The sequence below is a fragment of the Oncorhynchus mykiss genome, chromosome 3 (genome assembly GCF_013265735.2).
Source record: "Oncorhynchus mykiss isolate Arlee chromosome 3, USDA_OmykA_1.1, whole genome shotgun sequence".
Lineage (NCBI taxonomy): Eukaryota > Metazoa > Chordata > Actinopteri > Salmoniformes > Salmonidae > Oncorhynchus > Oncorhynchus mykiss.
In genome coordinates this window covers 48,988,478-49,005,337 of record NC_048567.1, presented here as the reverse complement: position 1 = coordinate 49,005,337, position 16,860 = coordinate 48,988,478, and the positions used below count along the sequence as shown (strand labels likewise).

General features: G+C 42.4%; 1 protein-coding gene across 1 annotated transcript in view; it reads right to left on the bottom strand.

Annotated features, from left to right (window-relative positions):
* LOC110520086 (collagen alpha-1(XXVIII) chain) overlaps positions 1 to 10,141 on the bottom strand; it is a 40,007-nt gene extending 29,866 nt beyond the window's left edge. The window contains exons 1-11 of the mRNA XM_021597124.2: positions 9,930 to 10,141; positions 9,437 to 9,616; positions 7,688 to 8,280; positions 5,594 to 5,614; positions 5,397 to 5,456; positions 3,079 to 3,132; positions 2,826 to 2,870; positions 1,838 to 1,864; positions 1,700 to 1,744; positions 1,535 to 1,579; positions 621 to 674 (exon numbers count right to left, since the gene is read on the bottom strand). Coding sequence (XP_021452799.2) covers positions 621 to 674; positions 1,535 to 1,579; positions 1,700 to 1,744; positions 1,838 to 1,864; positions 2,826 to 2,870; positions 3,079 to 3,132; positions 5,397 to 5,456; positions 5,594 to 5,614; positions 7,688 to 8,280; positions 9,437 to 9,608 — 1,116 coding nt within the window. The 5' untranslated portion in view covers positions 9,609 to 9,616; positions 9,930 to 10,141. The remainder of the gene's footprint in view (positions 1 to 620; positions 675 to 1,534; positions 1,580 to 1,699; positions 1,745 to 1,837; positions 1,865 to 2,825; positions 2,871 to 3,078; positions 3,133 to 5,396; positions 5,457 to 5,593; positions 5,615 to 7,687; positions 8,281 to 9,436; positions 9,617 to 9,929) is intronic.
* Between the last annotated feature and the right edge of the window lie 6,719 nt (positions 10,142 to 16,860).

Below are 16,860 nucleotides of genomic sequence, written 5' to 3'. Positions count from 1 at the left end.
CTTTTGAAACATTGTATTTGATGGTGGTGCTGATACAATTAGTAAGAGATAAGTCACTTCTTGTCAGCAAATGATGTGACCTATCCACTCTGCTGCTAAGATCTCATCTGCCAGAAACCTCAATACATACACTCAACACGTACAGTATAACCTACTCATATTATGGGAGCAAAACATATATCTTAGACATTCTAAGTGTTTACCCTTTTGTTCATATTATCTCTTTCCAACAGACACCTGCATGTTCTCACATGGAGAGAGAACATTTTACTTTTCAAGTGCCTTGACAATCCCTATAAAGGACTGGTAAGGAAGTTGACAATGCTCTAGGCAGTTCCTAGTGTATATTTAGAAACAGGACCCCTGCCATTAACTAAACCTGTATATGGTTGTGAAAACTAACATTAATCCCCACGCTGCTGAACTAATGAAGGTGAAGGCACAATGGCACTGGGCCAATATCTTCCATAGGTGCCTTTTAGGGTTGACACATGCCCCTCAACTCCCAGGTAGTAGAATGGGTGTCAGGAATCTGTCTTTTAAAGTTCTAGTAAAAGGAAGTGTACAGGTGACAGCAGATGTGTGTGATGAGTTAAGTATGAAGTGTCTTCTTTACTAACCTTCTTTCCTTGAGGGCCCTCAGGTCCCATGTCACCCTGTGGTCCGGGTAAACCCTGGGGAGGAACAAAGAACACTCCTTAACAAGGGTACATGTGCTGCTGCTACTGTGCTGGAGGACACCATTCACATCTAGATATAAAGTGAAGGTTACCCAGATACTGATGCTAAATTACTGGGAAGAGCTAAAGAGTTTACAGCAGCCTGGTCACATAGACTAGACGTAACATAGTAAGGGTAAATCCGGGACACTCAAATTAGTATGATACTGTATGTTATGTTTGGTATGGTTACATAAGACAGAAGGTTACTTAAGGCAAAAACAAAAGTAGGGTGGTTGGTCAAGTGGAAGGGTGGACAGGGAGGCGTATAACGCGAACGTCTAGCAACTCAACTTTAGCGTTTTAGCATCTACTTACTATTTTTTTAGCTACTTTGCAACTACTTAGCATGTTAGCTAACCCTTCCCCCTAACCTGAACCCTTTAAACCTAACCCTTAGCCTAGCTAACGTTAGCTACCTAGCTAACATTAGCATTAGACACCTAGCCACTTAGCTAACGTTAGTGACAACAAATTGGAATTCGTAACATAGCATACATTTTGCAAATGTTCTAATTATTTTCTTAACAAAGCATTCGAAATGGACATCCACAAATGAATACATACCATACCATACCAAACATAACATATCATACTATTTGGAGTGTACCGGATTTACATTCACTCTGTTCTGTCTACTCCTGAATCCAATCCAGGTTGATTACAGCCATTATCAACTACATTGTGTGTGTGCGTGGGAGGGGAAGGGAGCACGGAGTGAGTATGTACGTGCTTATAAAGGAGTTTCACAAAAGGATAACACTTTGATCTGAATATGTGAATTTTCAAGGTACATGTCGCTGTTGTCTACCCACCTGGAGACCTCTGACACCTCTGGAGCCCATTGGACCCTCAGGACCCTGGGAGTGGACAGTCAATGAAACAGTAAAGAAAGGTACTGTATAAATCAGCCTGTAATACGACCAATAGAACAAAAGCATGACACAAGAGAGCAGACAAATTTGATTCTTCATACATACCCTGTCTCCTTTAATTCCTGGAATGCCACACTCGCCCCTCTCACCCTGTGTAATGGAAATCGAAAGCAATACGTCATATGAAATGAATACTGTAGCTTCAAAATAACAGAAATATTAATGGCAACTTGAATGACATACCATCTCTCCTTTGTAACCAGGTTTTCCCTGCAAATAAACACAGTATAATAGGTTAGAACGTGAGCAGTCGTACAGTCGTATAGACACTGAGTATACTAGGACTAAGACTAGGAACACCCTCCTAATATTGAGTTGCACCCCACCCTTTTGCCCTCAGAACAGCTTCAATTTGTCAGGACACGGACTCTACAAGGTGTTGAAAACGTTCCACAGGGATGCTAGCCCATGTTGACTCCAATGCTTCCCATAGTTGTGTGAAGTTGGATGGATGTCCTTTGGGTTGTGGACCATCCTTGATACACACAGGAAACTGTTAAGCGTGAAAAATCCAGCGGTGTTGCAGTTCTTGACACAAACCGGTGCGCCTGGCACGTACAACCATACCCCGTTCAAAGACACTTCAATCTTTTGTCTTGCCCATTCACCCTCTGAATGGCACACATACACAATCCATGTCTCAATTGTCTCAAGGCTTAAAAATACTTATTTAACCGGTCTCCTCCCCTTCATCTACACTGATTGAAGTGGATTTAACAAGTGACATCAATAAGGGTTCATAGCTTTCACCTGGATTCACCTGGTCAGTCTATGTCATGGAAAGAGCAGAAGTTCTTAATGTTTTGTATACTGAGTGTACATTGATAAATGCTTAGTCAACATACAGCTAGCTATATTATGTTAATTTGAGCTAGGTTGCCGCAGCAACAGGAAATGTGAATTGTTATGCTGATTATATTTTTTTTACATTTTTGTAGCGGTTGATACATTTTTCGTAAGGGAATATTACAAACTTCAGAAACCTTTTTAAACCTCATATACACTACACATTTTAAATGTGATGCATTGCAGGACATTTCTCCTCCAACAGGGTGATCAAATGAAGATCCTACATTTGTATCTATAGATGTCTGGATATCTTCAAATGTAAATGCAAATGTCATTGAAAATGTCATTAAAAAAAAAACTTGTGTTTAAGTGTATCACTCACCTCTCCGCCATCCCGACCTGGAAGTCCACTTAGTCCTCCCTCTCCCTAAAAGGAAAGGAGAACAGGGCATCTGTATTATTTACACAGTACACACAGGAGCTATTTGATTTAGATTTCTCATATTAGGAATATATGTCTATACAAGCAAGGTAAGTGGAAATGTGCTGTATATTGCATCTTAGGGAGACATCAGGAACACAACAGGTATGTTCATCAACGAAATAATTCAACAGAATCATAACAAATCAAAGACCTTCAATCCTTTAAGACCAGGGGCTCCATCATCTCCTGGGCGACCCTTCTTCCCCTGTGGAATGAAGGAACAACATGAGATTCATTTAACTCACTTTAAAACAAAACATGTTTGACGGAAGGCCACTATCCATTGCAAATGATCTGCAGCGAGTCAGTTAAGTGATAATGCCCAAGAAGATGGTGTTTGGAGGATATATTGGCACGGTGTCACTTTAATACAAAAACGGGTTACCAACATATTTACATTTGAATTAATCAAAAGAACATTTTTAATTTCTTCATACTATTTCATTCTTCCACAATATGTAGTCCTGACACAAATCTAGGGTTGCTAGAGATGCAACCTAGTCGTTCAGTCTTTTTGTTCTGTATCTAGAGACGCGACCCAGTTGTTCAGTCGTTCATTCTAAATGTTCCATTGCCATACTGGCTGGCAATGTTCTTATCCCTAGCTTGCTAGCTAGCCAACTACGGGTAACTTAAAGTCATGTCAAACAGTGCAGCCAGAATAACAGCAAAGTAGCTACATTTGCTTAAGCTGTTTTCTAGTGACATTTATTTGGATAAATCCATAACAACAAGCTGATGAGATGCGATTTCGCCTGGCATAGAAAATGTGCTCACTCGTCAGGACACTGTCGTTCAGACGAGCTAGCCAACAACACAGCTAACGTACCTGTAACACATTCACTTCAGATTGAAGCTGGAAAGACTGCAAATTAGCGGCGTTTTTTGTTGTACCTTTAAAAAAAATATATTTTTTGTATATATCTATAAAAATTATTCTAGCTGAATAGTGATTTTGACTGGCTGAGAAACGCTGTCTGCCTTTCTGTCTTGTCCCGACACGTTCATTACTATGGGAAAGCAGGAGATTTGAATATTGAAACAATGCTGCAAATGTTGGAGAGACTGACAGCAAGGTTTATACAAATCTCCAATGTTGAAAACTAAATGTTCGTCTAAAAGAAATGTGAGATAATGTCTGGATGCTTTTTATAGTGGAGATCAAGTTTATAAGTTGCTTGGCTGGGCTGATGGGACAGTGAATTGCGCAGTCAGATGGAACAGTAAATAGGCATTTTAACGTCATAGATTTAGCCGGGTCAACTTGTGGAATAGACACTGGCTGGAATGAGATTTTAACCAATCAGCATTCAGGATTAGACCCACCCGTTGTATAATGAAAGATGAACCATATCTGGCTACAGAAGTAGAGAAAAGTGAAAGTGAAGCATAGTTTCCCTGAGGGCGTCAGCGTTGTTGCAGGTGGTAAAAGGACCTGAGGTCACAAGGGAGGTGGCTTTGTGTTTGTGTGTGTATGTCAAGGATGGACATGTTGCTGCTTGACCAAAAGGTGAGAGGTCAGGCACCTGGACAGCGTGTGGTGGCTGCCATTCGCAGCTTATCGTCGGTTTGTGGCCGTTAAACTGAAGAGAGTAATTATGAGAGCCTTTAAGTCTTAGTGTAAAAATGTAAGGAATCTCTCTGTAGAGAAAGCCCCTGGTTAATGACCATGCAACTGTCTGTCAGCACAAGAATGTCAGACTCTGAGGACCCTGACATTAACATGGCTGTCATCCATCCAGAGAGGGGCCTCTAGTCTGGTCCGATGATGTGGAAGATTTTTTTTATTTTTTTATTTTACCTTTATTTAACTAGGCAAGTCAGTTAAGAACAAATTCTTATTTTCAATGACGGCCTAGGAACAGTGGGTTAACTGCCTGTTCAGGGGCAGAACGACAGATTTGTACCTTGTCAGCTCAGGGATTTGAACTTGCAATTCGGTTACTAGTCCAACACTCTAACCACTAGGCTACCCTGCCGCCCCATTAGATTACCCACCTAGTGTCACAGTTTAAGCCCCCTCCAACATTCTCCATCTCTGACTAGGTGACAATGGAGCTAGTAAGTGTTATTTACGATGGCAAAGGTCCTGTTTTTATTGGGAGTAAAGGCCTTCATAGGCTGCCCCTGGTTTCCATGGGGGACATCTTATGTGGGAAGGGAAACGTCCAATAACTTGCCGGGACAGGCAACGCATATTAGCAACTGAGGTTTATTGGAAGTATTCATTGTTTTTCTCAATCTATTTTGTCCTGCAGCATTTGGAGTATTTTCAGAAGTAAGAAAGACAGCTTGCTCTGTGCACAGGGGGTACCTCGACTAAACCAAGCAATTACCTCTGATATCAGAACTATGTTAGCTTCCTCTTTACAACATTCAGCACTTCAGGAACAAACAACTTTATTTTATTTCAAAGGAGAAGTGTTTTGTGATTGGGGAGTGTTTGGAAAGGACAGTGAAAGTACTTACAGTTGGACCACTGAGCCCTCTCTCGCCCTTCTCACAGGCACATCGTTGGGCCAGGGGACACTTCAAAAAGGCAGGATAAGGTTTCAGAATCAACATGTAACTGTACAGTATATGACAATGCAGTGTCCCTGAACTTAATTATGTATTGGTTGAATGAGGATAGCATTTCAATTGCATCAAAATGTAATATTACCTACCCCCTTGTCAGCCAGGTCAGTCTGGGTAGAGAGAAATAAAACAGTGACAACCATTAGGGACAATCATACACCATCCGAAACATACATACAGAAACCATGTACATTTCCAACTCTACTGAACAAAAATATAAACACAACATGCAATCATTTCAACAATTTTACTGAGTTACAGTTCATATAAGGAAATCAGACAATTTAAATAAATTCATTAGGCCCTAATTTATGGATTTCATATGACTGGGCAGGGGCGCAGCCATGGATGGGCCTGGGAGGGCACAGGCCCACCCACTTGGGAACCAGGCCCAGCCAATCAGAATGAGTTTTTCCCCACAAAGGGGCTTTATTACAGACAGAAATACTCCTCAGTTTCATCAGCTGTCCTAGTGGCTGGTTTCAGATGATCCCGCAGGTGAAGAAGCTGGATGTGGAGGTCCTGGGTTGGCGTGATTACACGTGGTCTGCCATTGTGAGGCCGGTTAGACATACTGCCAAATTTTCTAAAACGACGTTGGAGGCGGCTTATGGTAGAGAAATAAACAATAAATTATCTGGCAACAGCTCTGGTCAACATTCCTGAAGTCAGCATGCCAATTGCACGCTCCCTCAACTTGAGACATCTGTGGCATTGAGTTGTGTGAAAAAGATGCACATTTTGAGTGGCCTTTTATTGTCTCCAGCACAAGGTGCACCTGTGTAATGATCATGCTCTTTAATCAGCTTCTTGAAATGCAAACCTGTCTGGTGGATCTTGGCAATGGAGAAATGCTCACTAACAGGGATGTAAACAAAATTTAAGAGAAGCTTATAGTGCATATGGAATATTTCTGGGATCTTTTATTTCAGCTCACGAAACATAGGACCAACACTTTACATGTTGCGTTTATATTTTTGTTCAATATAGATTAAAAAGACAGGACTTGTAAACTCTAGCATATTGTATCATATTTCTGACTCCCCTTGTCACACACCATTTAAACCTCTAATCTTCTCATCTAGACTCTGAAAAGCCTGCTGTGTGAGTACAAGTGACTGTGGGGAGTTATCTGAATGATGGTTTCGTGCCAAGCTCTGTTTTGCTATGTTGCCACTTGAAAGAAATCAGTGAGTAGACATTCCATTGTAATACCCACGAGCCAAATGTAAACCACGTTCTGATAAAAAAGAAGGCTAAGAATATCACTGAAAGTATCACTGAAAGAACCTGTCTGCTTCCACTCATATCCATCCACAAGAGGCTCTGTTTACCCTTATTGGGACAAAAAACCTTGTGGCATAGCAGATTCAAAGTAAAGCCCATGTGATATGCACTCATAACATGCGGATGGTAAGGAGCCAAGACTATTGAAAAAATGTAAGACAGCTGAACAAAAAATACAAAATCCATGGCTGTCATCGATAGCCATTTATTATTTTGCATTTGTATAGCTACAAATTGTGGAATGTCAGTCATTCAGGCTCCATCCAGCCTGTATCCTTCTTTAAAAAACCTTCCTGAGAGGATTTTGGTTACAATATCCAAGATATCCCTAATTCAACTTTGATTACATCTAAATCACAACTGTATCATTGCATCATTATTACACCCAATATTGTGTTTCTGAGCCCTCCCTCGCCTTCATCCCTCCTCTCCTCCTTCTCATTTTCCACCTCTTCAGTCTAATTAACATGCTGCTCTGCCAGAGGCTGTCCCCCAAATGGCACCCTACTCCCTTTATCGTTGACTCCTTGTGATCAGGGCACATGGGGCTCTAGTCAAAGGTAGCACACTATGTGGCTAATAGGGTGCCATTTGGGACGCACACAGAGAGAAGCACTGACCTCAACTTAAGCAGTGACTCAAAATAGAATCCAAGTAGTGCCTTTGCTGCTGTTCGATGGCCACCCCGAGCAGGCGCTGCATCCCACATTCTCTCTTTCTCTCCCTATATTGCTTTCTCTTGTCATCTCCACTTCCTCCCTCTCCCTCTATTGCTCACTCTCTCTCATGCTCTCTCTCTGATTCTCTCGGAAGTTGTTGGTGTGCGGGTTGTGAGAGGGTTTGCTGTCCTTTTTGTGTGTGCTTATTTCTACATATGCAAGGCAGATCATACTCACAATTTCTGTGAGGACTTTCTCCACAATATCAGTATCCTGTAGATTGTGGAGGTATCGGGAAGCAGGAGAGCTGGCCAGCAGACGGAGCTGGGCCACATTGGCTGGCTCATTGGCTGCACGGGTGATGCCCACCGTGAAGAACTTCACCCCCTGGTTCTTGGCGTCGGCGGCAGCTGAGAAGATGTCTGGGTTCCTGGGGTGGGAGATGCCGTCACTGAGTAGGACGGCCACCTTGATGCTGCCTGGGCTGGACTCCTCCAGGTACATCTTAGTCATGTTGGTGATCGCGTAGGTGGTGTAGGTGCCGTGACCGATGTATAAAATGGGGGTGATGTGGGACTTGAAGTTGTCAGTACCTCTCCACTGATTAAAGGTCTGCTCGATGATGACGTGACTGCTGTACTGCAGCAGGGCCACCTTCCAGCTCAGACTGCGCCCGGTCTGCAGACGGACAGCCTGGAGCTTGTCCACCACATCCATGGCAAAGTGCTTCTCCTGCTCATGGTTCTCCTTGGCACTCTCAGAGCTGTCAAGCAGAAATGAAAGCTCCAGACCGCAGTCCTCATCTAAAATGGCTGTGTTCATGTGCAGAGCTGTCAGACACACAATTGCGACAAGAGGTCATTCTATTGAAAAATGTCATTGTGGGTTATGAATGTGTTATGAAGTACTTACGTACAGGTAACTGACAAAATAAAGGAAACACTTGAGTAAACGAGGGATACAAAATATATTGAAAGCAGGTGCTTCCACACAGGTATGGTTCCTGAGTTAATTAAGCAATTAACATCCCATCAGGCTTAGGGTCATGTATAAAAATTCCCAGTTTCCCATTATTTTGACTACCATGACTAGAGGAAGACTTTCAGTGACTTTGAAAGAGTCTCAAAGGAGCATAGGGGGTTTAAAGTGCGTGTGTGTGTGTGTATATATATAAATAAATGTAAAAAATATATATAATAAATAAATAAATAGGTCACCAGATCTCAACCCAATTGAACAGTTTTGGGAGATTCTGGAGTGTCGTCTGAGACAGCGTCTTCCACCACCATCAACAAAACATCATATTATGGAATTTATCATGGACAAATAGTGACGCACCGTTCCAATAGAGTTCCAGACACTTACAGAATTTATGCGAAGGCGCATTTAAGCTGTTCTGGCGGCTTGTGGTGGCCCAAAGCCCTACTAAGACATGTTATGTTGGTGTTTCCTTTATTTTTGCAGTTACCTGTAGGTGCACTTCAACTAAAGACTGTTCTCTATCTTGCCTCATTTTTAAATGACTTGGAAATGCAATCATTCAAAGTTATGACAGTCAAGTTGAAAATGTCTATGAAGCCAACAACCCTATCTGAAATAAACCCTTTATCTCTATATTACATCTCTCACAAGGGCAGAAACACCAAGCTAAATCATGTTCATATGTTCTAAAAAATGCCGTAGGATATCAACACCTTGGGAATATAGCAGGTACAGTATACCACAGGACATCCACTGATAAGATAGATATCTATCTACTGTCTGTACCTGTGTTAACCAAATGTAAAAACTTTAGCATTTGATTTTATGATGTATGCTCAACCTCTTGTTTAGCTGGAATCTGATTTCTATTGGATTGATGAATTATGGTCATAGAAATGCGACATTATACGACATCTGTGATCTCACTGTTTAAGCACCGTCTGAAATGAGCAACTTTTGCAATGAGCAACTGTACTATTAAAAAGAGGATGTATTTTCTCATACCTTGTCTATTATGTTTTTGCCCGTCAGGTGCAGTGGCTGCGGCTGCAGCTCGCAGCTGGGCCCCCCTGCTTCTGGGTCTCTTGTTCATTGTTCTCTCCTCATAGTAGTCCTGAGACCAGACACCCAACAGGCCTGCTACAAACAGGAGCCATGTCACTGTAGGGAACATCATTGTCCCTCCTGCAATAATAATGTTTGGAATTTGTATTTATTTAAAGAACAATCTACATGATGACTTCATGTTCGATGACGACGTCATGATTGGCAAACAATGTAGAGTATTTGAAAATGGATATTTGTGCACAAGATTAGCGCACAACAAGTCCTCAGATTAATCTACTGCACTAGTTTTTCATCTGAAACCATAAGATTTGTTAATTTCTCCCTCCCCCATTTTTATAATTTTTGAAATCACACACCCTCACTCTATTAAATATTTTTAACATGCATATAGGCAGATTGTCCTTTTACTGAGCAAAACTTGTAAACTCACAATCCAAAACCCTTTTTTTTGTGCTGCAGATCCAGGTATCCTTGTGCCCCACTAAGTGCAATGTTCCAAAATGCTGGGGTTGTGCAGGTAGCGAGAGAAGAACAGCAGTGATGGAAGATTCTAGTTAGTTCCCAGAGTGTGTAGCAGCAATAGCAACAATGATAGCCATCCTGAGGCACAGTGTGTCTGTGAGCCTCTGAGCCTCTCCCTACTCCTTCATAAAAGAGGAGGGATAAAACTGTGAAGGACCTCGGCGTTACTCTGGACCCTGATCTCTCTTTTGAAGAACATATCAAGACCATTTCAAGGACAGCTTTTTTCCATCTACGAAACATTGCAAAAATCAGGAACTTTCTGTCCAAAAATGATGCAGAAAAATTAATCCATGCTTTTGTCACTTCCAGGTTAGACTACTGCAATGCTCTACTTTCCGGCTACCCGGATAAAGCACTAAATAAACTTCAGTTAGTGCTAAATACGGCTGCTAGAATCCTGACTAGAACCAAAAAATTTGATCATATTACTCCAGTGCTAGCCTCTCTACACTGGCTTCCTGTCAAAGCAAGGGCTGATTTCAAGGTTTTACTGCTAACCTACAAAGCATTACATGGGCTTGCTCCTATCTATCTCTCTGATTTGGTCCTGCCGTACATACCTACACGTACGCTACGGTCACAAGACGCAGGCCTCCTAATTGTCCCTAGAATTTTTAAGCAAACAGCTGGAGGCAGGGCTTTCTCCTATAGAGCTCCATTTTTATGGAACGGTCTGCCTACCCATGTCAGAGACGCAAACTCGGTCTCAACCTTTAAGTCTCTACTGAAGACTCATCTCTTCAGTGGGTCATATGATTGAGTGTAGTCTGGCCCAGGAGTGGGAGGGTGAACGGAAAGGCTCTGGAGCAACGAACCACCCTTGCTGTCTCTGCCTGGCCGGTTCCCCTCTTTCCACTGGGATTCTCTGCCTCTAACCCTATTACAGGGGCTGAGTCACTGGCTTTACTGGGGCTCTCTCATGCCGTCCCTGGAGGAGGTGCGTCACCTGAGTGGGTTGAGTCACTGATGTGGTCATCCTGTCTGGGTTGGCGCCCCCCCCCCCCCCCCTTAAGTTGTGCCGTGGCGGAGGTCTTTGTGGGCTATACTCAGCCTTGTCTCAGGATGGTAAGTTGGTGGTTGAAGATATCCCTCTAGTGGTGTGGGGGCTGTGCTTTGGCAAAGTGGGTGGGGTTATATCCTTCCTGTTTGGCCCTGTCCGGGGGTGTCCTCGGAGTGGGCCACAGTGTCTCCTGACCCCTCCTGTCTCAGCCTCCAGTATTTATGCTGCAGTAGTTTATGTGTCGGGGGGCTAGGGTCAGTTTGTTATATCTGGAGTACTTCTCCTGTCCTATTCGGTGTCCTGTGTGAATCTAAGTGTGCGTTCTCTAATTCTCTCCTTCTCTCTTTCTCTCTCTCGGAGGACCTGAGCCCTAGGACCATGCCCCAGGACTACCTGACATGATGACTCCTTGCTGTCCCCAGTCCACCTGGCTGTGCTGCTGCTCCAGTTTCAACTGTTCTGCCTTATTATTATTCGACCATGCTGATCATTTATGAACATTTGAACATCTTGGCCATGTTCTGTTATAATCTCCACCCGGCACAGCCAGAAGAGGACTGGCCATCCCACATATGCTCTCTCTAATTCTCTCTTTCTTTCTCTCTCTCGGAGGACCTGAGCCCTAGGACCATGCCCCAGGAATACCTGACATGATGACTCCTTGCTGTCCCCAGTCCACCTGACTGTGCTGCTGCTCCAGTTTCAACTATTCTGCCTTATTATTATTCGACCATGCTGGTCATTTATGAACATTTGAACATCTTGACCATGTTTTGTTATAATCTCCACCCGGCACAGCCAGAAGAGGACTGGCCACCCCACATAGCCTGGTTCCTCTCTAGGTTTCTTCCTAGGTTTTGGCCTTTCTAGGGAGTTTTTCCTAGCCACCGTGCTTCTTCACCTGCATTGCTTGCTGTTTGGGGTTTTAGGCTGGGTTTCTGTACAGCACTTTGAGATATCAGCTGATGTACGAAGGGCTATATAAAATAAATTTGATTGATTGATTGAGGGAACACCAGATCCCACAAGACCCCGCCAAGGCTCTGGTTCCTGCTCGGCCCTCAGGGCAAGGGCAGACTGGGGTTGGGTTTCAGCACTTAAAAGGTTGTGTAGAGATGATAAAGATGCCTCCAAGCATCTTATATATGGTTGATATGGTTGTGAAAAGTCATCAATTTTATGAGTGGTGTATATGGGTCACTAACCTGAGTAAATCTATTATTTTCATCCCTGAAATGTAATCCCTGTATTTGACTAAATAAGAGGAAAATGGATAAGGGAGGAAGTGTTGTTGTCTGAAAGACCAATAACTTTCCCTCTTACATACCACAGGATCCTACCGTGGTTGTCATGTGATCAGAGTTTAGTGCATTGGGCTCATCTGGTGTTCCTCATTGTGTGTGGAGAATGCTTTGTCCTGTGGTAATTGATGGGTTAATGACTCTGCCTCAATCAGTCTTACATTTGTTCGCAAGAGGTTTGCAAGTAGTTTCCATACATGGAACTACATTTGTCACACACACACTTATTTTCCACCATAATTTGCAAATAAATTCATTAAAAATCCTACAATGGGATTTTCTGGATTTTTTTTATCTAATTTTGTCTGTCATAGTTGAAGTTAACCTATGATGAAAATTACAGGCCTCTCTCATCTTTTTAAGTGGGAGAACTTGCACAATTGGTGGCTGACTAAATACTTTTTTTGCCCACTGTACATATGAGTGATGCAAAATATGTAAACATGAGGAGTGCCAGACATACCTGTGTATTTAAAAAAAAAAAAAAACTTTGGGGTTGTATCTGTTCTTGCTGATTTTGCTGTTGGTCAGAATACTCAAGCTTCCACACTGAGATGACTTCTTCAGTTCAGTGCAGCTAAGCTTTGTGTAATGAGCCATAGGGAACTAGGGATATGTGAACAATGGTTAATAGCAGGCAGGCTGAAGTGAACATATTGCATATATTGAGGTTGGGAGGCATGGATATACACTGAGTATTCCAAAGATTAGGAACACCCTACTTTTGCCCTCAGAACAGCCTCACTTTGTCAGGGCATGGACTCTACAAGGTGTCGAAAGCGTTCCACAAGGGTGCTGGCCCATGTAGACTCCTACGCTTTCCACAGTTGTCTCAAGTTGGCTGGATGTCATTTGGGTGGTGGACCATTCTTTCAAAAATCCTTCTTTAACCTGTCCCCTCCCCTTCATCTACACTGATTGAAGTGAATTAAACAAGTGACATCAATAAGGGCTCATAACTTTCACCTGGATTCAGCTGCTCAGTCTATGTCATGGAAAGAGCAGGTGTCCTTAATGTTTTGTACAGTCAAAACAAGGTTCCTATTCTGCTGTAAAAGTGTATACCTTGGAGCAAAGATATCCCTCAATGACAGACACACAATACATTTATATCTGATGCATCTGACATACATGAATTGAACTATTTCTAGTGTCTCTGTGTGTGCTTAAAGTTCTGTGTGACAATGTGAGCAAGAGTGGTAGTAACACGAAGGGCCAAACAGATCCATTTCGATCACAATTTGTTTTAACTCGGGTATCATCACGGTAGAAAAGCAGTTGTTAACCTGATGAAGTGCTGCTTGATCTTCCGGAATCCTTTAAAGAGATTACTATCTGACTGCACTCTGCTGCTGGCTGGCCCCTGACCTTTGTACCGGTATGGTGCGAGTGGTGGCTGGTCCTGTGCAGACTGGTTGGGAATCATACAACTCTACGCCAGCTGTGCTCTGGGTGACGAGACGTTTTATTCCGGACCTGCAGGCGGCAAGTAATCAGAGGAGAACTGACACTCAAGAATGTTGCGCTGAATAATGGCTTGGTTAACTCTACTCCCAAACCTTATTTGCACTGACAAGAGAGAAAGATTGAGATGACAACCCTTTCAATGTATCTTACCGGTATATCATGTAAAAAAAAAACGCACGCTTGTGAAACCTTGTTGATTCTATCCGATGCATTGTTTATCTTGAACCTTTGGCTCTCTTAGTTCAAATGCCTAAGGAACAAACCTGTGCCAACTCTGGCAAGATGTTAAAGCAGCTGACTGAGCAGTGAGTCACTTCTCTTGTTAGTAAGCATATATGAATCTGAGAGCAGGGTAATAACATCATTATGAAGGGACCAATCAGTGAGCACGGTTATGATGATGTCATTATGAAGGGACCAATCAGAGAGCAATGTTATGATAATGTCATTATGAAGGGACCAATCTGTGAGCAAGGTTATGATAATGTCATTATGAAGGGACCAATCAGAGAGCAGGGTTATGACGATATTAGGAAGGGACCAATTAGAGAGCAGGGTTTGGTTATGACCATGTAATTTTGAAGGGAACAATCAGAGGTCATTATGTTGATGTCGTTGTCGATCAGTCACACATTTTGGTGGGGATTTTGCCATACCAAAAGGTTCCATGCATAAGTGATATTACTTGAGTAGCCGATGTCAGGAGAGCCTGGGCTACACATTCCCATTGTTGTCCAATAATGGCAGAAGTTTGGTAGCCTATACACACTCATTTTGGGGTAGTTTGGTTGCCTATATTCACTCACTATTCCAGACCAGAGGTAGCCTGTTCTCTCTACTCTGAATGAATATTACGAGAGCATACAGTTGGGCAACACATTGCCGTTGTCCAATAATGGCAGGCGTTTGGTTGTCTCAGCCTGCCTATAGCATGTGGTGCCCAGGCCTGCTGCAACATTTACCTGGATGATGACGCCTACAGTTTGTAGTTGACCTTCAAAACCAATCAGTCCTAATTACCTCCAGGTGTGAATGAGTGACTGAATGGGCAGTGTGGAGTTAAGTCATTTGTTTTGGGCTAGATAGAAATAAAATGCTGCAGTTCAAGGGCATGCCAGAGAAATGTCTGACAATGCCGGACTCAGCTGGGCCTTAACCCTGCTTACTGTATAGCTGCATTCAATAGGATAAAAAACGTGAATAGCGAGCCAGTCCAGGCTTACATCACATTTGGGGGGATTTTGTGCACACATATTGCTGGCTTGTAGTGGTTGGTTTAAGAATTTGCATGCTTCTTCCTTTTTTGGAAATCTGCACTTTTCCCATCTCCCCAGCAGGTGCCCGTGGTGGGGGCAGGGATGGCGTGTTGGGGCCTGGCTCCAACTCTCTGGGGACACAGGGCGGATACCGTGTCTGGTGGTTGGCTAGACAGCAGCATTTTAAATATCTGAAACAATATTCCAACTTGTGAAGCTGTAATAAAATTGACTTTGCATATTTTTCTAAAACTGCCTCATTTGGTGATTTGTACAAGGGAAACTAATAGGACATTCTAAGGTTGAGGTCCTTCTCATTAAACAAAAAGGTGGTGTAGTCTACTTAGTGGCCCTATAAAGTTAGGTGACTGCCATAAAACTCATGCCCAAAAGCCAGTTTTCGAATGGGCAGCGCTGTTGAGGACATTCACCATTTCAAAGTAGTTAACTGGGTGAGACTTCCTATGGCAGTGTTTCCTACCCATTTTCTGTGATCTGGTGCGAACTGAAACATAACAGTATGCCCGTGGAAGGCAGAACAGTAGTGGATGGCCAAACTGGTTTGACTACTATGATGTAGGCCTACCTTGGATGTGACTTCTGTTAACTTACATCATGAAGGATTAGAAAATGCCCCGAATGTGGGATTTTGGTAATAGAATGACAAGGCACTAGGCCAGGGTTTCCCTAACTCAGTCCTCTGGACCCCAAGGTGTGCACATATTGGTTTTTGTCCTAGCACTACACAGATGATTCAAATAATCAACTAATCATCAAGCTTTGATAATTTGAATCAGCTGTGTAGTCAAGGCAAAAACCAAAACATGCACCCCTTGAGGTCCAGAGGACTGAGTTAATGTCACCAAGATGAAGTTCTGGTAGCTTTGAAATTGGCCACTAGTAGGAGCTTGCACATATCGTCTTATAATTAAAAAACTCATAACCAGATGACTTGTTTGAACAGTAAACAGAACATTTATTTGAAAAAGGTTCTTAGGGAGCACACAGAGGGAAATACATTGTCTCTACCAGCTGAATCATTCCAGCCTTTCTCATCTGAAGAGGAAACAGAACATACATTAATTCAAATCAACGCAAATGCATACAAAACAGAATAGTGTACTTTTGGCTGTGTCTGAGATTTGTCAAATGTACTATGAAAACGTTAATTTGATGAATAGATCAGTGAAATGACAGTGGGCTTACAGTACCTGTCCAGTTCATCAAAATGCATGAACACCCACTGTTCTACCGGTAGTCATTGTTAGTAAAGAATAGCTTCTTAACCAACTTGCCTAGTTAAATTGGTTGCTTGTATACAGCTTTGATACCATTGAAACTATAACTATTTGAAAAGCTTGAGGCACATTTGGATTCACCACTGCTCTTTATGTGTTGAAAGGGATAATGTTAGATTTAGGAAATGAAGTCTTACTAAGAGTCAGATGAACGCATAGATACCATTTAGGTCTTTAGCATGCTAGCTGTTCCTGTAGACTTCATCATTGAGCAAATGCTGGGTAGCAATGGCTCCAGAAACTACATTATTTCAAACCGGACGCAGAGAGAAGTGGTATACGAGTTCATAAATAAAAAAAATAAAAAGTTACCTAGACCCCAGCCTCTGGAATAGCCTGCCAGATAACCTGAATTTGACACCTTTTCAGCCTCAGTTTGTTACTTTGTTTATCCTGTGTTGTGTAGTAAATATTTGTTTTTAATTTCATCGTAAAAAAAAAAGTGAAGCACATCTTATTCATGTCTGAAATATAAAAGCTTGATTTGATTTACTCAAATATGACATTTGGTACC